The 25,097-nt window shown below is 34.2% G+C and overlaps 2 protein-coding genes across 3 annotated transcripts; one reads left to right on the top strand and one right to left on the bottom strand.

Moving 5' to 3' along the window:
• The first annotated feature begins 15,708 nt into the window (after nucleotides 1-15,708).
• LOC104227096 (transcription repressor OFP13) lies at nucleotides 15,709-16,775 on the top strand. The gene has a single exon (XM_009779229.2). It carries the CDS (start codon nucleotides 15,933-15,935, stop codon nucleotides 16,671-16,673), a length of 741 nt encoding a protein of 246 aa, XP_009777531.1. The 5' UTR covers nucleotides 15,709-15,932; the 3' UTR covers nucleotides 16,674-16,775.
• Nucleotides 16,776-20,702: 3,927 nt separating this feature from the next.
• Nucleotides 20,703-24,173, bottom strand: LOC104227094 (eukaryotic peptide chain release factor subunit 1-3-like). 2 transcript variants are annotated; one of them, XM_009779227.2, is made up of 2 exons: nucleotides 24,062-24,173; nucleotides 20,703-22,261 (listed from the first exon to the last, which is right to left on the bottom strand). In XM_009779227.2, exon 2 carries the CDS (start codon nucleotides 22,221-22,223, stop codon nucleotides 20,910-20,912), a length of 1,314 nt encoding a protein of 437 aa, XP_009777529.1. In that variant the 5' UTR covers nucleotides 22,224-22,261; nucleotides 24,062-24,173; the 3' UTR covers nucleotides 20,703-20,909. The 2 variants fall into 2 exon arrangements, with proteins under 2 accessions (XP_009777529.1, XP_009777530.1); XM_009779228.2 differs by having other exon boundaries at nucleotides 20,703-22,266; nucleotides 24,062-24,138.
• Nucleotides 24,174-25,097: the final 924 nt, after the last annotated feature.

Genomic DNA, 25,097 nt, shown 5'->3' with positions numbered 1-25,097 from the left:
TTCTTTTTCTCCCGGCATAACCCGTGGACCTCTCTGGCATAACCCAGGGACCTTTTTTTTTCTTTTCTCCCGGCATAACTCGTGGACCTCCCCGGCATAACCCGAGGACCTTTTTCTTTTCCGGCATAACCCGATGAATTTTTCGGCATAACCCGAGGACCTTTCCTTTTTCCGACATAACCCGATGAATTTTCCGGCATAAACCGTGGACCTCCCCGGCATAAACCGTGGACCTTCCCTGGTAATCTTTCCAACTTGGGGCCTCCGATCCCCATTTGATTTCAATTTAGATATATGGTCTCCATTCCCTAATCTCTTTTTCTCTGGGATACACAATCCCAATTTTATTGCTTTCAATAAAGAAATAGTTTAGATTTTGTTGCAATAACTCACAAAATTTTCCTAGTGAAAATTGGGGCAGAAAAATTTCGTTCGTTTGTTTGTTTTGGTGCCTAAGCAGGTTTTTACCTTGAGGGACAAGTTTCGAGGCGACCAAAAGAAGAAGTCTCTTTTCGAATAAAAGAAAAGAAAAACAAGAAAAAAGAACTGAGCTCTAAAGTGCAGAAGCGGAGAAAAGATGCGGACTGCTCAAGATAGGATTGAAGTCACAAGCTTCGCATGTCCTGCCTTGATCCAAAAGCTGAAGAATGAACCAGCGATTGCAACTAACGAGCATCAAGATTCAGATCGGAGTCCAACATCAAGAACCTGCTAAGACTCAAGATCAAGCTTCAAGAGACTTATAGATGAGAATCTTGTAACTCATAGTTGATAGGCTTAACTAGTTTAGTTTTTTATTTTTCCATTTTTTTTTGTGTAATAAGGAGCTCAGCAAGCAGAAACAGCAACAACAACAGTGAAACCACAGTTTCCCGGTAATCCCAGCTACCAAAACTTTCAGAACTACACCGACCTGATTCCTTTATAGCCAAGGATATGTAGGCAACCTCCGAAGCAAGGTTCGGTCAAACTTTTTCAAAATATTTCCAAATGGAGTTTCAAACGGGCAAAAATTGCTTGTAGTTGCTCACTTTATCTTTGCCCGAAAATTCTAGTGTGTCATGGATGAATGTTTGGTTTCCATTTGAATAAAGTAGTGTAATGAATCGAAAATGTTAAACTTTAGATTAAATGTTGACGAAGTAAATGCTGTAAAGATTTTAGAATCTGTTATTTGCTTTGGGAGTCTGTACTCATTTTCTTTAATTTTCACTTCTTGTCATCGAGGAAGAGAGTAAAATCCAAGCAAATTTGCTCTTAAATCGAAGATCTGATGGCCAGCAATGGTTATCTTTTAATAGCAAACAAGCCGTAAATTATATTCTATACTCCACTTTCAGAAATAAGATAAGCGGCATCATGAGGTATATAGTTTTTTTTGTAGCAAAAATATAAAGATATATAGTATCACATGTTTTAACTCGTAGGCATAATGATTCATCAATAGTTTGTTAATGAGTTGTTTGTGCACTCCAGCTTTTACAACCACAATCTACTTTATTTATTTGATTAGTTTAACATCAAAATTTGCCCCTATCCTCTCTGCCTCACGTTTTCTTGTTCTTGGACTTTTTGCCTCCTGATTTATCCAATCCTTTTTTTACTAGTCTATGTATTTTCATGACTTGTACATTAAGTTACATAAGTCGAGCAAATTTAAATATATATCTTCCTTTTTTTACAAAAACTTTTGAAGTATGTATATGTTCGTGTATGTATAAAAGAGATAAAAAACGCAAGCTAAAAAATAGAAATTGGCTTGAACTTTCGTAGTTTACTTTAGGTGCGTTAATTGAATAATTGTCATAGCTACGGGTACGGTTCCCGTAACGTAGTTTGTGACACCTAGTTACTAAAATCCGGGGGTACAGTTATGTGACCCGGCCACAATTTAATCTTTAAAAAAAAATTAAACATGTTGTAGATCGTGAGTTCGGTTCTCGTGACATGATTCGCAATATGTAACAATAATTAAATAAAAGTGGTTATAAGGTAAAAATGCAGAATAATTAAACCATGTATTAAAATCAGATAATATGCCAGTTATAATAGTTTAAGCGACCGTGCTAGAACCACGGAATCTGGGGATGCCTAACACCTTCCCCCGGGTTAACAGAGTTCCTTATTTAGAATTTCTGGTTCGCAAACTTCAAAAAGGAAAGTCAAAATTTTTCTCGATTTGGGATTTAAAATAAATCGGTGACTTGGGACACCAAATAAACTATCCCAAGTGGCGACTCTGAACAAAATTGAATAAATTAATCTCATTTCGAATAATATCACTTTAATTGGAAAAATTCCGTTATACTACCTTCGGGTGTGTAAAAAAGAGGTGTGACAACTCTGACGACTCTGCTGGGGACGAGACTAAGAAGGATCTTGTAAAGGATGCTTGTCAAATGGAAATACCAATTGATGCTAATCCATGAACAATTACTAGTACCAATAAGCATGATAACATGTTCTTTACCATCACCCTGTTCAATTCAACTACGATATTGCTTTGTTTGCACTTCTAGTTTTCCTTGTAATTTTGATTATCCCCAATCCTGAAGCTTTTAGTTTAATGTGGATGGCAATTTTAATATTTAAAGCATCATCAGTTATTAAATAAAAGTAGCATGCATTACTATATCTTTTCTTTTTCTTGTTTTTGAAGTAGCAGCATGTTGTGTTTCTTTTCCTATATGTATAGTACGTTTGTATAAAGTTGTGTTCCTTTTGATCAAGATGTACAAGGATATATGTATACTAGTGATGTTTATTTTTCTAATCAAGTATAAGGTTTTTCATTGTTTCAGCCCAATGATTCGGAGAGTGAGCTTACTTCACCTTGAATGAAAGATAATGGGGTGGCAGCAACTCGAATCAGCAAGCAAATCTTGTGTACAATACCCTTTTTATGTTTATTTGATGTGCAACTACATCATATTTTTATGAATTTAAAGTTGTAATGTTCAAATTACCATACACGAGTTCGTATTCCTTTAGCTTGATATGATTTTGAATTTGTAATGCTTGTTACGACAGATTTGTTTAATGGAATTTGATTTACATTAAATGTGTTATATAGTAAAATCATTTATATGTATGATTTGTTAGGCTCGATGTAATTTGAATTCTAATTTTTAAAGAAAAAATAGCAATTTGTGGCGGTCATAACACCTCCAAGAATTAAATTTATATAAATATTTATCATATTGTGGTGATTTTATACCCCCACAAATTTATTTTTTAAAAATATTGAGATCATATTGTTGAGGTTTTAAATTGTCACAAATTGACTATAAAACTGTTACAAATTAAAAAGTTATTTTGTGACGGTTGTTGTGGAGGTTTCAAAAAATCATCGCAAATATGCTTGTGGCGAATATAACTGTGGCGTTTTTCAAAACCGCCACAATTCAATTTGTGGGAGTTGAAAAACGCCACAAATTAACAAAATAACCCCCACAAATTAAGCTTTTTTTGTAGTGTATATTCTACATATTATCAAAACAAAAGGGAACAGATAGACTAACAAACACAGCTAATCATGCTAACTAACTGACATTGAGTTTATTTGCCTGAAACAGTCAGACTTAATTGTGGATAATACATAATTACCCTGTTAGGATTGTCACGCTTTACCAGTTGCACCTCCCATACTTAACGGGAGTCCTATAACTCCATACATATGTCAAAACGTAATATGACCACGCATGAATACTCTAAAATTTCATTTTTTCATTTCTTTCTACTTTTTCTTTCTTTTATTCTCTTTCTTGTTTACTTCTTCCTTATTACTCCATTTACCATTTTTACACTCCCAGCTAGCTTCTGCACTTTTCTTTTTCTTTTTTTTCTTTTCTATCCTTTTCAATTAATGCATTGTGTTTTTTTTTTCTTTTCATTTTCACGTTTGTCTTCCTTGCTATTCGTTGCCGGAAAAGTTGATACTTCCGGCGAGAAGCAAATTTTATTTTATAATTATCTTTTCTCTTTTTTATTTTGCTTCTTTTTTTCTTTCTATTGTTTCTTCTTTCCTTTTCCTGTTTTTTTGCTTACAATGTTCTCACAGGAAAAAATGATGATTCCGGCGATGCCATCTTTTTGCTAAATTATCTCCACCATTCATTGTCTCGTTCCTCACAAATTTAGAAGATTATTTTTATGCTATTCAAAAGATCCTCACAAATTTTATATTTTCTATTATTTCCGGGCAACCGTTCGATTTAAGAGAATTTTACGATGGGTGATGAAGGGTGGTCGACGAGGAGGAGCAGGGATGGTGGATGTTACGGGTATAAGGGAGAGAAAATGGTGAAGAAAAAGAAAGAGAGATAAGGAAAAAGAAATGCAAAAGAAAAAGAATAAAGTAAGATTAAAAAGACAAATAAAAAGGTAATTCAATAGAATAAATAAAAAAGCAAATTAATTTGACACGTCCCAAGTAAGGATTGGTGTGTGATTTGCACTTCTTTTTTTTAAACAGGGATTGGCCTGAAAATAGGGGCGGATCTACCTGTAAAACATGGTTCACGTGAATCCGTGGTACTCGAGTTAAAGTATAGATATAATGTACTATATATAATTTAGCAAAAATAGATACACTATATATATATTGATGGAACCCATGGTTAAAAAAGACCAAATGGTGCACTAGTTTTGATCTCTTATTTCCAATAGCCTAAGGTTAGAGATCAAATTCCTTGCCAAACTTTTTGTTTAATTTTTTTTAAAAAAAAAAAAAGTAATAGTGCACTCATTCTCCGGAAATCCTAGATCCGCCTGGAAAAAGGTGGTACTTATAAAGTGTGAGGGTGCAACTGATAAAGTGGATAAGTAGTTATACTTCTAAGTTCTAACAAATACAAGGGATAGGTACAAGGGTGCAATTGATAAAGTGGGACAACCTAATGGATTAATTATGTATTATCCCAATTAATTACTCATTAAGTTTCATAATTAAGTTGGGCGTCCTTAATCGAGAACTACCCGATAAGTACCACTTTCCTAAAGCATACTAAGCAAGACCTCAGATTTCTTAATTACACCACCACTAATTGACTTCTATTGTTAATAGTACGGAACATATATATCTATCTCAACTCTCAAACCCATCAATAATGATCAGAATTTGGTAATGCACGTCTTTATGAGGGAACACTATGAAATGATGGTTAATCTTTCAATATCTTTTTAATTAATTCAAAATCATGAGTTTAAAGCCATATATAATCAAACTTCAATCATAAAAGGTCAATATACCATGTGTCCCACCCCACTGGCAATGCATGCACCTTATACTAGTCATGAGAGTGGTAGAGAGGGGACAAAACAGTTCACATACATACATTTTTGCTACTATAAAATATCAGATTATGAAGATAAGAATATCAAATATTCCAACAGAAAAATCTTCTAATCACACGAGGGAAGGATCAGGAGAAACTTCTTATAATTGAAAAATAATTGAAACTACAATAAAATAGTCTAAAGTCTTGTTGGAACTTTGCACTTAGCTATAATTCTTGCATTTTATGTTTTGTCTGTCTCAAAAATATGTGTTCTGTTGGTATATTTTGAAGGAGTTTAGATGTTCAATAGATACTAGCCCGAGTTCACGCGTTCAAACGAAAAGTCTGACAAATTTAAGGGCGCATATGTATTTGGTATATTTCTTATATAGTTTTAGCTAGCTTGATATATACCCCTTGATATCAACCCCTCCAAAAAAAAAGAGAAAAAATCACCTCCATTAATATTGAAATAGTCAGATCAAACAGAATAAAGAGAACCAAATATTCGAGTTTAGCAGATATGTATGGATTAGAAAGTATCACACGTTAGATATAATGAAAGAAAGTGCATGCTTGTTTATTTATTTATTTATTTTCTTGTCTTCTCTTGATGCTTCATCAAGTGTCAATCTTTAAGGGTACGGTTTTCCTTCTTTTATTTAATTTTTTTAATAAGTTATAACACACGGGTTTTCTCTAGCTAGGTAGACATACATTTTTTTTTTTCTGGAGGTAGACATATATTACATGCATAAATATTAAATAGGAGTTCGGACATCTATGATTGAAGTTTAAAAAAAATTGAAATAAGAAGTGGAAAAGAGTATTTGAAATTTGAAGCTCGGCTGAACTTTAGGTGAAAACTATTTTTTATAAAAGTTGAAGATTTGTGAGTGAAAACCATTATTTCACTTAAAATATTTCTCAAATTATACTTCAATTTCTCACCATTCTTTCAAATACTGAAATTCTAGTAGCAAAAGAGCCCACAAATGAATGGAATCTCCCATTTATGGATGCTCCCACTTCTATCTCCCTACGATATATATTAAGATTTTTCATCTATATTCAATCCCAACGCATAGAAGCTAGTCGCTTTAGCCTGCCTTGTAATTGCAGTCTTTTAGCTTCTCACAAGAGGCTCATTTATAATAATTAAATTGGTACTCGTGGAATTAACTAATACTACAAATATTTAAAATCGATTTGACAATTGAAATACTATTTGATGTCCAAACGGCATATTAGAGAATTTACATGATTCTCTAAGAGAGAATTATCATATACTCCCTCCCTTTCATATTAATTAAATAAGGTGCTTTTCTTTTTAGTCTATTCCAAAACAAATGACACATTTTTAAATTTTAAAATAATTCAACTTTAAACTCTTTCATTTTACTTATTTACCCTTAATGATAAGTTTTTATAGCCACACAAATATAATGGCCTCACAAACATTTTACCCCTTAAACTTTTAAGACCACAAATTTCAAAAATCTTCTTCTTTTTTTTCTTAAATTCCGTGTCGAATCAAACTAATTCATCTAATATAAAAGGTAGGAAGCATATGATGTCAAAGAGAGAAGGTGGGCGCAGGGGCACATGTGTTTTGTCCAATAGTTAAAAGAAATACCTGTATGTTTTAGGTTGCAACAAAACTTGTTGATTCGCTATTACTAGGCTAGACTCCATTTTTCAATGATGACAACCTTTTATTTACATGGTCGGACGTCTTTCCTTTCATTATTATTTGGCTAGAACGGCTCAACAATACTCTCAACAAGATGTTATATTATTAGCTTTGGGGCAAATTCGTATATTTTTTTTCAAAAAGTCTCCTACCATTAAAAAATTCTTACATTTTATATATAAAGGTTTCCGGTCTTTCTAGGTACCAATTTAGGACTATGTTTGCACATCAATAGTACTAGTATTATTGTCGTATTTTTTAATTCTTAGATTTCTAGTATTTGATGTTTCTACTTTAATTTCTTTTAATTTTTTTGCTGTTGTTAAGCTTCATTTGCATGTTTTCTTCGCTATTGTATTTTTTTAAACGGTTGTGATTTTGCTTTTCTTGAGCCGACGGCTATCGAAAATAGCCTCTTTATCTGTACAAGTATATATTATCTTTCTCAGACCTCTATTATGGGATTACACTGGGTATATTTTTGTTGATTTTCTTCTGATCAGTTTAATCATCTTTACCTTGCATGCATGGATATCTGATGATGATGACTACCATAACTGTTCTCAGGACCCCATTCTTCTTGTCTTTCTTAACAAGTTTTTAACATAAAAATGGATATTGACTGTCAATGGAGGGAATAGCACATGATCCACTGTATGTTCAAACATTTGTTTAAAGATGTTTCTCTTTAGCTCTTCTTGTCTTTTGTCAGTTGTATGCATTTGATTTTGATCTATGTTCAAATGCCTTTTTAATGATAATCGTCGAGCTATATTCATATAAAAAAGTACGTGAGTAGGAAGATGAGAATAATTGTCAGTATTACGTATTGTACCCTCTAAATAGTGTATGATGGGGAGTTGGGGACAAATTTGATAGTGATTTCTCCTAAAACATGCACACTTGTTAAATTATTGCTTCATGTTTACTTTTTCCCTACGGTTAATATTTTTATTTAAAAAGGAAATTAAAGAAGAAAAAACTGGAGAAAGAGAGAAATTATTAGTGGTTTGAAATTTCTTTTCCCTTAGTCAGACGTTTCGTGTTCCAGGGTCGGTTCAACCCCGAGCAAGTGAATTCGAAGTACTAGATTTAGGTCTAGCAAATTTTTTGCCCCCCCCCCCCCCCCAAAAAAAAAAAAAAAATATATATATATATATATATGTATGTATATATATATAACCTTTAATCATTTTGAACTTGCACTTTTTTCTTTTAATTTCGTTTTTTACTTTACACACATGTTCTATTAATATGTTATTTTTTAAAAAGTATTTATTTGTTGACATGTGATGCACATGTGAAACACGAGATACACGTGTAACGCACGAGATCTACAGGATGCATGTGTGGTGCACACAGAAGCTAATTTCATTAAATTTACTTGAGACTTCTTGTTAAAGTTTAGCTTTAAGCCACTGTTTTAGTGAGCTACCTCTGCTATGTTCGAGCATGGAACAATAACTTTTTGTAGGGAAGACTTTATTCCTCTTAATGAGCTTATACAACACAAATTGATTAGTTCCGATATCAAACGGTTAAACTGAAAAAATGACTGCGTGCAATTGTCATTACCCTAACGGCTAAATATTATTTATTTTTCTTGCCCTTTCTTCTCAAATGGTTTGGGGGAAAAATAATTTGACATATTACATTATCCTATATATTGTTGAATTGTCACTTCATTTGGTGAAGTACGTACCGCAGTTATTTAATAGCTGTACATGTTGACCATATTATATTTTGGAAAAGAACTGCAACATAAATCAGAAGCGGCGGTGAATTATGGCCATTGCCCATTGGGATGTATGGAGTAAAGTGTAATAAAAGTTGAAAAACAGTGAAATCTGTGATAGGGATAAGAAGAGCCTTATAAATGGCAAGAATGAATGGACTCATTGCAAAAAGAGGAAAGGGGAAAATAGAAGTAAAGTATATTACTACCACTTACTACAAAATTTTGAACGTTTTCTTTTTGGGATAATACATAAAATATAACCTCTACCTATGACCATATTACGAATTACATACATTTTCTTTTCGAGCGTCCTATTACCCCTCAAAACTATTTTAAAGTGTAATAAACACCACCCTAAGTGCTGGCGTGGTATAGAGAGTGTGCACACTCTCTTAAGGGCAAGTGGAAGTTACAAAAATAATTTTAAAATTGAGTAACAGGTACAAGTGTCATCTTTTGATTGGACATTATATAATTTGTTACATCTAATTAATTAGTCTCCTTCGTCTTCTAAACCTCTTCTCGCACGAACAAGGGGGACATCGTTTCAACGGCGTAATGCCGGAGCGAAAATCCAATACAACGCAAAATCAACACAGAAATCAAAAGCAGATATGTTTAATAACAGAAACAGAGCTACAACTAGAGGGAGCAACGAGCATGATTTAATAAGAACCTACGAACAGTCAAAAAAGTCAACAACAATGGAGTTTCGCCGGAGCAAGAATCTTTGTCGGAGTTTCGTTCGCCGGCCAGATCTGATCACAATATCAAACAAGTATTATATAAAACCAATCGTATACGGCAAGTCGTGATAAAAATAGAGATCGGAGGGACATCTAGCATCTAACAAGTTCTTTCCATTGAAATGAAAAATGATTGAGAAATTAGGAAAGAGAAAAAAAGAATGCGTTAAGAAGTTTAATAGTGGAGCTCAGATGAGGCTTTTGCCTTTTGGCCGGGTATGGTAATGAAGGTATGCAAATAGAAAATAAGGAAGAGGGAGAAAACGGTAAAGAAGTGTTTAAGTAAGAAATACACATTTTAGGTGCGTGTATTTTACCACTTTGCACGCATCTAGTTGTAGCTTTTTAAGAAGTAAATAATTTTACTTTAAAATAGTTCAGGACGATAATAAGACCCCCGAAAAGAAAAAAAGTGTAGTTGGTAATATGATCATAGGTTGTGGAGGATTTTATGCGTTATCCCTTTTCTTTTGTTTTTCACTGTCCTCTATGAATTTGACTAATGGAAATTCGTATCGAGTAAGTACAATTCCTATTAGGATTTTATTTATTTTCCGCTCGAAACGAAAACCTTTAATTAACTAATTAATAATGAAGGAATCATATTCATCCCATCACAACTTTTGATGGTCAAAATTTTGAATTTCAACACCCTTTGATGTCCTTTTCTGAAATTCGGACCTTTTTAATTATATTGATTTCAAAATGAATAAATCACATGATGTCTGCCTATCCTCATAATAAGTTTCTCAAAAATAACAATTAAGTCTATCCATTTTACCCCCTTAATTAACCAAGCTATTGCAATGTGTTTAGTTTAAGTTGTATACATTAATAGTTTGAAAAAACAAACATTATCCGTAAAATAATACTTCCTCCGGTCCAAAATAAGTGATTTTTTGGCTTTTTTTTGTGGTCCAAAATAAGTGATTTTTTCACATTTCAAGAATGAATTAATTATTTTTTTCCTAATTGCCCTTGGAGTAAATAGTGTTGGAGTATATGTTAGGAGTATTTATGTGAAGAGATAGTAAATGTTAATATGGTCAATTTCATTGATAATTTAATGTTAAAAGGTGGATTTCTTAATCTGTGTGAAAACTGCTAAAAAATCACTTATTTTGGACTGGAGGGAGTATGTAATAACATTAATTATCGTTTCTACTAGGTCGAGAACTAATATTTATTATAAAAATTTATCTATAATTATTTTTTTAATGATACATTGGTATGGTTGTCTAAATATTTTTACACTGACAATACATACATAAATGAAGAATTTGCGCCACAAAATCAGGGGTCGCTCAATAAAATTAATGACCTAAAGTCAAGTCGAGTAAGAGGTTTTAAGTAAATTTAATAAAACTAGTTTCTATGTGCGTCACACGTGCATCCTGTGACGTGCATCTCGCTTGTCACAAGTGCATCACGCGTCAATAAATAAATACTTTTTAAAAATCACATATATTATTAAAATATGAGTGTAAATACCATTATCTGACTACTTTAAAAATCACTATGTTTTTGTCGTTTTAAATTGATGGCTAAATATAGTGATGGCTTCTAGAATAAATGTCAAAGAGAATATATATATATATATATATATATATATATATATATATATTATAAAATAAAGACTATAAAGTAAAGACAAGTATAGAGAGAAACTGATATATTATTCGAATTCAAACTGATGTATATAATGAACTGAAATCTCTTCTATTTATAGAAGAAAGGAACCTGCTCTGTAAGCTGCTACTACAAGCTGCTGTGTAAGCTGCTACTACAAGCTGCAGTGTAAGCTACTATAAGCTGTTGTGTAAGCTGCTACTACAAGCTGCTGTGTAAGCTGCTACAAGCTGCTGTGTAAGCTGCTGCTGTACCAGATATGGATAATATTCTACTGAGAGCAATATTTATCCATAATCGGGTACTGAAAAGATAAGCTTATTATACCCGGTATGGATAAACTTCTACTGGGGGTAATGTTTATCCATAACCGGGTACCGAAGTGATAAGCTTCTTCAGGAAGCTTATTTCCAATATAGTACTAAATAGATAAATATATTTACGGTGGAGTCCCATATGGATAAGCTTCTTCAGGAAGCTTATTTACAACAGAGTACTAAATGAACATCCATAATATAATATATTTATAACACTCCCCTTGGATGTTCATTAAAAGATAATGTGTCTCATTAAAACCTCACTAGGAAAAACCACGTGGGAAAAAAAATCTAGTGAAGGAAAAAGAGTACACATATTTAGTAATACGCATTGTTAGGTGCCTCATTAAAAACCTTATAAGGAAAACCCCATGGGAAAAAACCTTAGTAAGGGAAAAAGAGTGCATCGCGTATTTTACTCCCCCTGATGAAAACCTTGTTTCAAATATTTGAGTCTCCGCATTCCAATCTTGTATACCATCTTCTCAAAAGTTGAAGTTGGCAAAGATTTAGTGAATAAATCTGCTGGATTATCACTTGAACGGATTTGTTGCACATCAATGTCACCATTTTTCTGAAGATCGTGTGTGTAGAATAATTTTGGTGAAATGTGTTTCGTTCTATCTCCTTTTATAAATCCTCCCTTCAATTGGGCTATGCATGCAGCATTGTCTTCGTATAAAATTGTGGGTCTTTTCTCACATTCCAAACCACATTTTTCTCGAATAAAATGAATTATTGATCTCAACCATACGCATTCCCTACTTGCTTCATGAATAGCTATTATCTCAGCGTGATTTGAAGAAGTAGCAACAATAGATTGCTTTGTGGAGCGCCATGATATGATAGTACCTCCATATGTAAATACGTAGCCGGTTTGAGATCGAGCTTTATGGGGATCAGATAAATAACCTGCATCTGCATAACCAACAAGGTCTGCACTACTCAATGGGTGCGCTTTGTCCATGTAAAAGCATTTTAAGACCCTTTCTGTATAGGCAAATTGATGGATAAAGATCTCATCTGCTAAATATTCAATTTGCAGACCAAGACAAAGTTTTGTCTTTCCAAGATCTTTCATCTCAAATTCTTTCTTAAGATATTCAATTGCCTTTTGAAGCTCTTCTGGAGTTCCAACAAGATTTATGTCATCAACATAAACAGCAAGTATAACAAATTCTGATGCCATTTTCTTTATAAAAATACATGGACAAATAACATCATTTATGTAACCTTCTTTCAGCAAATATTCACTAAGGCGATTATACCACATGCGCCCAGATTGCTTTAAACCGTACAAAGATCTTTGTAATCTGATTGAATACATTTCCTGAGATTTTGCTTCAGGCATTTTAAATCCTTCAGGAATTTTCATATAAATTTCATTATCAAGTGAACCGTACAGATAAGCTGTAACTACATCCATTAGATGTATTTCAAGCTTTTCATGTAGTGCTAAACTGATGAGATATCGAAATGTTATGGCATCCATAACAGGTGAATATGTTTCATCAAAATCGACTCCAGGTCGTTGTGAGAATCCTTGTGCAACAAGGCGAGCTTTGTATCTTTCAACTTCATTTTTATCATTCCTTTTTCGCACAAAAACCCATTTATGACCAACTGGTTTTATACCAGCAGGTGTTTGGACTACTGGTCCAAAGACCTCTCTTTTAGCAAGTGACTTCAATTCCGATTGAATTGCCTCTTGCCATTTTGGCCAATCAGATCTTTGTCGACATTCTTCGACAGATCGAGGTTCAAGATCCTCACTATCTTGCATAATATTAAGTGCAACATTATATGCAAAAATATTATCCACCACTATTTCAAATCGATTTAAATTAATCCCATCACCGTTCGAACTTATTAAAAGTTCCTCACTCACATGAGCTTCAGGTTCATTGATTTCTTCAGGAATCTCAGAACTAATCAGATTTTGGGTCTCTTCAGGGGATCCCTTCATAGTATCGTTTTGATCATTTGTCGATTTTCTTTTTCGAGGATTTCGATCCTTAGAACCCAAAGGCCTACCACGCTTCAGGCGTGCTTTAGGTTCACTAGCTCTCATGCTAGTAGATGGTCCCATTGGGACATCAATTCGGATAGGCACATTCTCTGCTGGGATATGTGACTTAGTTATCCTTTTCAAATCAGTAAATGCGTCTGGCATTTGATTTGCTATATTCTGTAAATGGATGATCTTCTGGACCTCCTGATTACATATAGGGGTACGGGGATCAAAGTGAGATAATGATGAAACTTTCCACACAATTTCTCTTTTGATTTCCTTTTTCTCTCCCCCTAATTGTGGGAAATTTGTTTCATCAAACCGACAATCTGCAAATCGAGCAGTAAATAAATCTCCTGTCAATGGTTCAAGATAGCGAATAATAGAGACTTTCAAAATATTTGCTCGAGATGGTAGAGCTTCGTGCTGATAACGTGTTATAAAATAAAGACTATAAAGTAAAGACAAGTATAGAGAGAAACTGATATATTATTCGAATTCAAACTGATGTACATAATGAACTGAAATCTCTTCTATTTATAGAAGAAAGGAACCTGCTCTGTAAGCTGCTACTACAAGCTGCTGTGTAAGCTGCTACTACAAGCTGCAGTGTAAGCTACTATAAACTGTTGTGTAAGCTGCTACTACAAGCTGCTGTGTAAGCTGCTACAAGCTGCTGTGGATAATCTTCTACTGAGAGCAATATTTATCCATAATCGGGTACTGAAAAGATAAGCTTACTATACCCGGTATGGATAAACTTCTACTGGGGGTAATGTTTATCCATAACCGGGTACCGAAGTGATAAGCTTCTTCAGGAAGATTATTTCCAATATAGTACTAAATAGATAAATATATTTACGGTGGAGTCCCATATGGATAAGATTCTTCAGGAAGCTTATTTACAACAGAGTACTAAATGAACATCCATAATATAATATATTTATAACAATAAGATATTTATCCATTTCATTGTTAATTTACTACCAAAATTTAATATTAACGTAATACTACATGGTTGTAGTAGGTTAGGATTGTATACATATTTGCTTTCACTTAAATGCCCTCACCCGCAAACCAACCATACAATAATAGCAGGGTCAATATTGTCTTTTTATAAAAATCTAAACCCAATTCTCCCCTTCCTTTTCTTCTCGGTGGTGTCCCTGATCTGTTCTTCGATGGCGTCCCTCTCTGTTCTCTCTCTTCGTTTTTTCTTTCTCAACTAACTGCAAAAACAATTTTTTGCTCAAATATATAAAATATTTTTAAGAATAGAGATTGTGGTTTGTCTTTAGGAAAAGAGGTTCATTATCGGTTGACCAGTTTTATGCTTTTGGGCTGCCGCTGATGTCACCACTGACGAGCAGATGCCATTGTTGTTTGCTGGATTTGTTTCATTTTTTTTTTTTACTTCAAAAATCTTGGCAGAAAATATAAATAATCCAAAATATTCACACTAAATCTAAAGAATCAAAATCTTAATTCCTTTGTAGACTATCTAAAATTAAGAAGAGAAATGATAGAAAGCAAAAAGATTGCAAGAAATTCAGATGCATCAAGCTTTTCTTCGTGGAGGGAGAGAAACAAATGGGAACTAGGTTTAGATTTTGGTGGAAGGATAAAAATATCCATCTCATTTATTCATTTGATGGTATGGTGTTAGGATTTTTCTAAGGAAAGCAAATATGTATACAATGCTAACTACTATAATCATGTAGTGAGTTAGCAAAACCCTATATATATATATATATATATATATATATATATATCACCAGAGAAAGTTAAAATGATCCTAATATGGTAACCACAAATAAGTTGAACATGATGAAAAGTTTGTGAAAGGTAGCAAGTGTTTTATAAAATTTATTGAGGTGTGCATAAACTAACTCGAACATTATGGTTATAAAATAAAAAGACAAATAAGTTAAACAAATGTTGGTTTTTCGAAAGTACAAACCCCAAAAAAAAAAAAAAAGCATTAGAATTAATAAAAGAAAATATTAAAAAGGATAATCTACTTGTATTATTACATATGATGTAGTAGCTAGAGGAACATATCTTCCATAAAATTCTGTAGCCAACATAATTAAATAAGAACTTACTCATGATTAGATTAGGAAATTAAATTATAAGGAGGCAGCACTTTGTTGGCTAAGCAAACTTGATTATAAAAATTCATTTAAAATAATGCAATTAGAATTTCATAATTTTAGTTGTAATAAATGTACTGCTATGTTCATTTCTTCGTGATACTGCATTTAAAACCATTAAATTCTTCAATACATACAAATTAAATAACACACATGAATGGACCTGCCACCCCCCATTTCCTCTCCACTTTCCTCTCACCTCTCCTTTATATCTCTCTTCCCTTTTGCTATTCCTTTTTATCACACCATTAATACCCCACAAAAATCACAATTTTTTTCTATCCCAAAAACAGCACTAGAAACTACCCAAAAAAAGTTAGATTCTTGATCAAATATAACAAAGGGTACTTATACTAAGCTGTTATTATGGGCAAGAAAATGAATCTTGGTTCATGGCAATGGCCATCTTGTGCAAATTCCAAGACTCTATCTTTTAGAGCAAATGACAACAACATTTTCAAGACTATAAATTCTGTCTTTTTTGACCCTTCTGATCATGGGGTTGAAAATATTGAAACACCAGAATCTTGGTTCACAAATTCCTCAGAATCAGCTAGTTTTTCAACAGAATCTGATGATTTATTAGGAACAGGTGAACCATTGGAAATGATCATAAAGGGGGTTCGTTCAGAAAGGCTTTTCTTTGAGCCAAATTGTACTAGCTCAATCTTGAATGAAGAAAAACCAAGTCAAAATCAAGAACAAGCACTAGGGAAAGTAGAGGAAGAAGCAAAAGAAGAAGATGAAGACTTGCCATTTAAAGAAAGTGTAGCATTGGCTATGGAATCAGAGGATCCATATTTAGATTTCAAGAAATCAATGGAAGAAATGGTGGAAACACATGGGATTAAAGATTCTTGGAAATCATTACAAGAGTTATTAGGATGGTATTTAAAGATGAATGGGAAAGTAAATCATGGATTTATTGTAGGTGCTTTTGTTGATTTACTTGTTGAGTTTTCTATAGTTCCTCCTACTAATTGTACTTCTGATTCATTTACTACTTATTCTTCTGCTGCTTCTTCTTTCTCTTCTCCTCGGACTTCAATAGGACATAAGGAGATTGAGGACCAAGAAAAGAGGGGGAGTAGTAGTTCCTTAGGATGATAACTACTCTATTGTCATTTTGTGTATATTTATTAATTGTTTAGGTTAAAGGGAAAAATATACATATTTCAAATAAATATCTATCACATTTTCTCCCTTTTATATCCATCCCCGGTAGTCCGGTGCACTAAGCTCCCGCTATGCGCGGGGTCGAGAAGGTCGAACCACAAGGGTCTATTATATTGTACGCAGTTTTACTGCATTTCTACAAGATGCTATTTTCGTGTCTCGAACTAACATAAAATTTCTGCACGTATATTCCAAATTAACTTGAAATTAGGTTATGGAGTTTATGTTCAATGCGTTCACCTGAATTCAATATTTTTAACATAAAATTTAAAAAAATAATCCACAATACATAATTCAGTAAATTTTGAATTAGTCTCTAAGCGAATACCCCATAAATGCAGTGAATATCACCAACCTAATCCATTGGTCCTTCTCGTGCGCTCCATTAGAGTGATGTTACTTTTAGCAAAATATCATTTTACCATTCAATGAATTTTGCAAAATATCATTTACCACACGGGAAACGGCTCAACAACAATATACCCAATGTAATTTTACAAGTGGGGTCTGAGAAGAACAGTGTATACGCAGATCTTATTCTTATATACGAGAAACTGCTCATACATCATAAATTTTCTACATGTGTCTATTGAATTTCACAAACCTACAAACACCAACTTTTCTGTCTTGTCATGGTCAAGGCAATGTTTGGCAACATTAAATGAAGGACAATAGTTAGACAATGAAGATTAAGGTGTATATATTATTCAAAAGAAGAACCATGTGTTCATTGATAGCAATTTGTTCCAAAAAATCTCTAATGATGTGATTTTGTGGTGTGAATGAGAATAGTGTTTGATGAAAATCAGTTAAAAGTAGTTTTCTACAGGGAGTTGGAGGCAGATACAGCCTGGATAACGAGGATTATAGAAGTTAGGACCATCTTGTACCTAATGCTTGTCTTTCAACTATATGCCCACTATTGTTTGGACCATTTTCTGTGACTTTAAAGAGTTATGCCATGCATTTTACATGATATTCAAAGGGAGATGCTGAAAATTGTGTAAAAATAACATGGTTTGTGAAAGGTGCATTATGAAAGCATAAACTGTGAAGCTGTAAATCTTGGTTTGGCATGATTTGTCAGTTAGATACTCCAACTTAGCTAGTGACGATTTGAACACCTTTACTTGACAGAAATATGTCTCGTGAACACACCTATAATCTTTAGAGTCAGCATTCTATCTCGTAAGTGTAAAATTGACGGAGATGTGTCTCGTGAACACAATGATAATCTCTAGAGTTAGCATCCTACCTCGTATGTGTCAGATTGATAGAGATGTGTCTGGTGAACACAAAAATAATCTTTAGAGTTCAACATCCTACCTCGTAAGTGTAAGATTGATAGAGATTTGTCTCGTAAACACAATGATAATCTTTAGAGTTCAACATACTATCTCGTCTGCATGAAGATTTTTCTCCTGCTTCAAATATTGTCTTTTTCAGTAAATCGAGTTTGTTTCAAATTATTTTGCCGTTTCAAGAAAAATCATTCAATTTTACCCTTGATGACAATTAGTGAAGTGTTAAGTATGTGAGATGTTAAAAAATTAAAAAGAGCATTTTAAACAAAAGCTTTTGTGATTAAAGCTATTAAATATTTTTCTTAGAACTACGCAAAAACTTCGGAGATAGTATCTTGTATGCTTCACGCAGAGGATAAATCAATTATGGACAAATAACAATGATTACAAGAAAACGGTAAATTTTTTGAAATACCCACTCCTGAAATCTTGGTTGGTACTTTTATGCTTATGAAATCAAGATGACCAAAATACCTTCTCAACCCCCTATTTTCCCTCCTGCACTCCTCTTACAAGGCTAACGTACTCGGTAAAAATTAGATGCACGTACGAATTCCTCAAACAGTGCTGTATTGAATAGGAAGCAAACATAGAAACTATTTGACTATTTCATCATTGAAAAGGAACCATGACAACATTGCTTTATGATGAATAGTTGTACCAATCTTGCACATGCATATAGGAAAACAAAATAGTGCCTCAGCCAGAATGAGGTCACTATTAACCGACACCAAATGACCAAAGTTTTCATTCACTTGTTTTTTTTTCTTCTGGTTTTTCACCCGGTGTCGTTGACTTGTATTGAGGCCCGACTAAGTCCGGATTCGAGCCGGAAAGTCCCATATTGAAATCAGAGGTAAACCTATGTGTAATCTTGAGAAGGTCACCGTACCCCGTAAACTTTGGCAGAAATTTTTTATAAATATATTTAGGGGCACTGATTGAGCATAATATTAGTGCCTCTGTGAGTCCGCCTCTGATTGGAAGTAAAATGCTCCCTAATAGAGGCGATTCTATACTCAAGGCTGATATTCGAGACTTTAGTTAAGGATGAAAGAGTACTTACTATTCATCACAACCTTTGTTGTCATTCAATTGTTTCTTGTCACATCACCATCATCCATTGTCCAAGAGAAGCACAATCCGACCACCTGCTTTCTACAGTAGTCTGCCAATATTGCATTTAAAAGAATGGTAGAGAAAGAGGATTTGGTGTGGGTGGGGAGATGTGGGGACTCTTTTGAACAAAGTTTTTGAAAACCTTGTGCATATGAAAGAACTAGGAACATGCAAATGTACAACTACATGATTAGGCTGATACAGTTAACACAAGGAAGCATGCAATGTACAACATGCATTGATTAGGCTTATAAAATACAGCATACAAGGAAGCATCCTTTCCTGCAACCACAACTTTGCTGCCTGTCAAACAGGTTGAATCCACAAACAGTGGCCCATCTAGCGTAGACGCAGCGAGTTTGGTCAAACCCGCTGTGTCTTATTGAGCTTCATTGCCACGACTAGATGCAGAAAACTGATGTTAAATCAAGACCTGGAAACTTGACAAGTAATAGGTGTTACTCTAAAGTCTAAACAATCAATCCAAAGTAAATTGAAAAAGAACTACCCAGCATGCATTGCACAGCAAAATCAAAATTTTCAAGGTTGACAACAAGAGATGTCGTCAAGAGATGCAGAAGATCGCTTTACATATCCAGCCTTTGTTTCTTCTCTCTTGCTCCCGGAACCAACAAGACAGACTCACCGCCAAATTCTAATGACAAGTTTCAACACCCCAATCAAATTGCTAAGAAGTTTTACTTCATTGCTGCAAGGAAAGATCTCTAGCTTGACATCAATTTTCTTGTGCCCTATATCACTGGATGTTATGGCATTTAAGAAACACATCCACATACATTATCGACTTAAAACTTGGATGCTGCTTCATCCTAACATCTTTCCGATGACAAGATCTGAGACATTATCCAAGAAATTCACATCCAAGTACAGAAGTGCCGAATGTCACGTCACATACACAACCATCATCACATGCATCCCACTTATAACAAGAATATCAAAAGACGGACCACATTTCAAACTGCAATTTGTGTGCCACCGGTCTTTAACTTCGAACAGCTTTATCCTCGTTCCATTTTCTAAGAGAAACTGCAGAATTAAATGCATTCCAACCCACCCCCCACCATAGGTTAAAACTAAAGGTAATAAATCTACCTGGTTAGTGGAGAAAAATGTATATTTTCTGGTAGCTCTATTGAAAAGGACAGAGCAATCTAGAAAATTTACAACTCCGAGGCATAAGTTTAGTGATATTACCTATCTCCTGATCTGTAAAGAAATGACAAAACATGCCAATGTAAAAGCGTTTAAACAGCTCCTACATCTATATGGCAACTCAATATCTTTCTAGACTCTACAACTTAGTACTTAATCTTCTTAATGCTTACAAGAATGACTCGGTTCTGACAGTAAGTGTAGCAATTTTTTTTGAAACCTCTACAACTTAGTACTTAATCTTCTTAATGTTTACAAGAACGACTCGGTTCTGACAGTAAGTGTAGCAATTTAAATTCCAGTATAAATAAACATAGCTCAAGAGAACCATAACAAACACACAACGATAAGGTAGATAGGCTCATAAACAATAAGTCCCCTTTCGAATTGAAGACAGTCCCAAAGAAACCTGTTTCACATGTAAAAGAAAAGCAAACAATTTTTAACAACAGCCAAAACTCAGTGATTGATATTCAGCATGATAGCAGGAAACTCATTACTAGGTAACCTCAAAACTTTCGACAAATTGCATCTCTTATCCATCATCAGGACTAAGGAGACGAGATAAAGCTTAATCAGAACCCTCAAAATATTCTCCTTCATCAGATGGCTCATCAAACGAACGCATGTCAAGCTGGTAGCGAAGGATCCCCCCAATGCCACCAAATCCTCGACAGAACTGTGACCCCTCTTGAGACCTGTTAGTGACAAACTCAAGTGAACAACCGAAGTTTTTGTACTCATTGGCAAACCACTCCAATAGCGGCATTTTGTCCTGGACCTCTAATTCAGCTGAGGTGTCAGGATCCTTGAAGTTGCTGTGATCAGCCTCTTGGTCCTTGTTTAGGTGCCTAATGACAATCTCGTTAGTAACACTATTTTTCAGCGCATAACGGTTTATATCAAGATTTTCCCAAACAACAAGAGTTTCAACAGCTCCCATCTCAAGAGCTTTTATTGTGTCATCCACACCAAATACATACTTTCCAGTATCTTGACTGATTTCCTCAAAAAATTTCCCTATCAAGCGCTTTTCTTGTATAAACTTCACATTCGCAAGAATCTCAGCAGATAGCTCAATAGCCTGATTGAATCCATTTTCCCCACCATAGGACACATCAACCACATTAAGTATCTTTGTTTGTAGGCGTTGATCAAACATATCAGACTGGCTCAGCTCTGTCTTGAAATCAGCTGACCCAGCAAGTATTAGTCCAGATACATTTGGCTGGCTAGTGGCTGGATTAATGAAGAACTGAGTAGCAAGCTCTGCTGTCTTCCTCACATAGTTATGCCTTTTCTCCATTCGAAGACGAGCAAATCGCAGAGCTGATTGACCTCCTCTTCCGTGCTTCTTGGGAAGGTCAACAGTGAATTTATGGAGAACTTCCCTAGTGTTGCCACTTAAGGTTCCAAAGAGAGTGCCATTACCGTCCATGACAATGAAACCAAACTTCTCATCTGATTCCAAGAGCTCGCCCAGAGGTTCCGTATGAAACTTATTGTCACATAGGTACAGAGATGCATTTATTGGCTTAAAAGGTGTAAGGTCAAAGGTGACCTTCTTTTCCTTCCCATCGTCAGTCATTATAGTTCCAGTATAAAGGACCAACCCATTAGGAGGTACCTTATTATACAGCTTAAGCCTCTGCTGGGCAGATGTTATTGCACCAAGGACGGACTGACGATTTACTCTGCTCTTAATATTGGATGCAGTACCATATTCTTCTGCCAACATCCTTGTTATCCGAGATATCTGATCACCAGGAGGTATAATAAGAGAGATCATACTGGTACCGTTTCCTCTTGCAGATTCCATGGCTTTGATTAACTTTTTCATTTTCCATATCTCAATATTCTTGTCATTTTCTTGGCCATCTGCCATTGCAAACTGCTACTACCACAAGCTGAGCTACAAATAATCTGACCTAGGAGGCATATTGAAGACATATTAGAGTCCACATCGACCATGAAGGTAAAATTCAGGAGATAAAAGAAAAACTTAATGTAAGACTAGAAACTACAGGAGCGTTCTGAAGTACTTATTTCTAAGATTCCACTTGAGGACCTTCATTAATGAACAAAAATATTCACAATCCCGCTTAAACAATCAGAAATAATGAAAACAGATAATACACACTTTTCAGCACCCTTGAGGTGTATTAGCTGTCAACATAGTATAGTGGGAAAATAACATTTAGTCATCCAACACCATTTTTTCTGCTGTTACGAACTGTGTACATAATAACCTGAAATCTTACTGGTTTATCTTGAGTTAACATGTTCCATGTGCCATAGGCTGAGTTCTAGATATAAATGCTATTGTCTTCCCACAAAATTGAAATTGATCAAACATAAATGAGTATATATCAATAAAACCAAACCAACCAACCCCTCGCTACCAAAAAAAGGAACCGCATCCATGAAATATAGGAAGTGGAGTGAAACAGGAGAATGTAGATCTTAAGAATTAGCAGCAACCAAGCCTCTATCGTCTTGTCATCAGAATACCTTTAGAACTAGCTTCACCTTTGATTTTCTAGTGCGTTTACTCATCACCTGGCTTGACACTTCCATGTCAAATGGGTATGATATGTATGTTAATAATTCAGAAAGATGGTTCAATATCACTTACGAGGACCATCTTTCATACCAATAGATTTCAAATTTTTAAATACTACAAAAGTTCATGTAGTAGAGAGGTCTCCTAGTCATGAGCAGTTGCCTGAGCAAAGAAATGTAAGTTCAGCGATATAATAAGTAGAAAATCCGAACTCATGTCTCTAGGTTGAAATGTACACCAGGTTACCAATGTTAAGGACACCGCACTTCTATAAATCTCTGAAGAAACAACCGTAGAACGACAGTGGTACCTCACAAGCAAAGACCAGTAGAATTATTGCACGCGCGTAGGTAGAAGACAATATGAAATTTCCGTGGAATCATCGATAAACAAACTTTTTTCACCATTAGCCTTAAATATCAATAGATGTATAAAAAAACTCCTTGTAACAATAGGAGTAATCCAGTCAGGTTTCATTCATTAAAACAAACCAAAACTACTTCCCAATCAAGTTTTTACACTAACTAAAACTACTTCTCTTTCGACAAACCATAAAACCAGAACCAAAAGAGATTGCCTCCTTCACATATTCATTTGGCAGTCACTTCATAAATCGTGAATCTGATTTTAGTGGTCAATGAAGTGGGACGAGAACCATAAGGTCTCAGGTTCAAATCTTAGCGAAAACAAAAAAAATCTAGGTAATTTCTTTTCCATATGCCTAAGCTTTGGTGAACAGAGTTACTCAATACATGTGTTGATGGGAGATAGCAAGTACCCAATGAAATTCAAGGTACGTCCTAGCTGGCCTGAATACACCATCATCAAAATAATAATAATAAAAATAAGAATAAATTGAAAATCTTATTCAAGCGCAACCACAACTCTAGTAAAGATTTATCACACATATAGTACTGCCATCAAGATTGATACAGCAGCAAAATCTACAGTAAATCAACCCCCAAATAAGACAATTAATTGAAGATTCTGGGAAGCTAAAATACAAAAAATTCAAGAATCTAAGCAAATCACTTCCTATCAATTCTTTTGGAGTGATTTAAACAATTAATTAGTTCAATAGAATAAACCCCATATTAGAATTAGAAGCTAAACTATGAAAAAACAAGTTAATTTTAAGAGAGAAGAAGGGCACACGTTACCTGTTGGAAGCAGCAGTCGCAGTAGCTCGAGCAAAATGCTGACTGGGGGAAAATTGAGGAAACCCTTTTGAGCTACTATTTATACGCTAGAATAATTTATTTTTAATAAGTGGATAAAAAAAGTTTGTGTAAAGAGCAATAGTTGGTCCGTAATTTCGAAATACTAAAAACCTGAATTTTATTACTGTCAATCTGAAAGTTCACATATTTTCGGTAAATCTCTGATTTTTACTAGTTTCCGGTTCACATTAATTAATTTTTGGTTGTTTTTATGCATACTAGATTTAGTGTACATGAGTTATACGTGTATTATGTGTTACACACAAAATAACATATTTTAATCGGGTAGAAAAAGAATGAATTAAATATAAAGGTAATTGATGATACAACAATCATTTGAATGGTAAACTATCTAAAATAGTGTATATTAAATTGAATAAAAAAGAATTAAGTGTAATAGCAATTGACGATCAAAACAAGTTATTACATTAAAGAAATAATTGTATTCAGCGTGTAGACACTAAATTGAGTGTTATAACGAAGCTTGGATGTGGTGATGCTGCTGGAACCATTAGCCAGATTGTTGCTTACCCTCTTGATGTCATTTGTAGAACAATATTGATGTGCGCCGGGAAGAATGTTGCTTCAGTAATTACTGATAAGAGGAAGGCACCTCAAATTTTAACTTTTTTGTAAGTTATTGGGTTGTTGATGTCTTCTTCAACTTTTTTGGTGGTCTTGATTCCTGTTTTCTTTTTTATCTCTCCATCTGCTATTTCAATTGCATCAATTTTTTTAACTTCCTGGATCTCCTTCGCAATAATTCGTCTTCTATCTCGATAGCCTCTATTTTTGGAATCAATTTGACAAGAAAGATGAATTCTTTTTCCTTACTCAACACTAGTTTGCAATAAAATTTGGATTCTTCTTTGTGTACAAAAAAGAGTAAGTTAGTTAAGATTGGATAAAGTATTCAAACCACATAAATGTCATTAATTTGGATATTTTGTAATGGTGAAATGAAGAGATAATCTGA

Source organism: Nicotiana sylvestris, chromosome 5, assembly GCF_000393655.2.
Source record: "Nicotiana sylvestris chromosome 5, ASM39365v2, whole genome shotgun sequence".
NCBI lineage: Eukaryota > Viridiplantae > Streptophyta > Magnoliopsida > Solanales > Solanaceae > Nicotiana > Nicotiana sylvestris.
Note: the sequence above shows the minus strand (reverse complement) of the source record. Positions and strands in the feature narration are given on the sequence as shown.

Excerpts from the sequence above, each read along its gene's own strand:
- LOC104227096 (XM_009779229.2), top strand. The coding sequence starts at position 15,933 with ATGGGCAAGAAAATGAATCTTGGTTCATGGCAATGGCCATCTTGTGCA.
- LOC104227094 (XM_009779227.2), bottom strand. The coding sequence starts at position 22,223 with ATGGCAGATGGCCAAGAAAATGACAAGAATATTGAGATATGGAAAATG.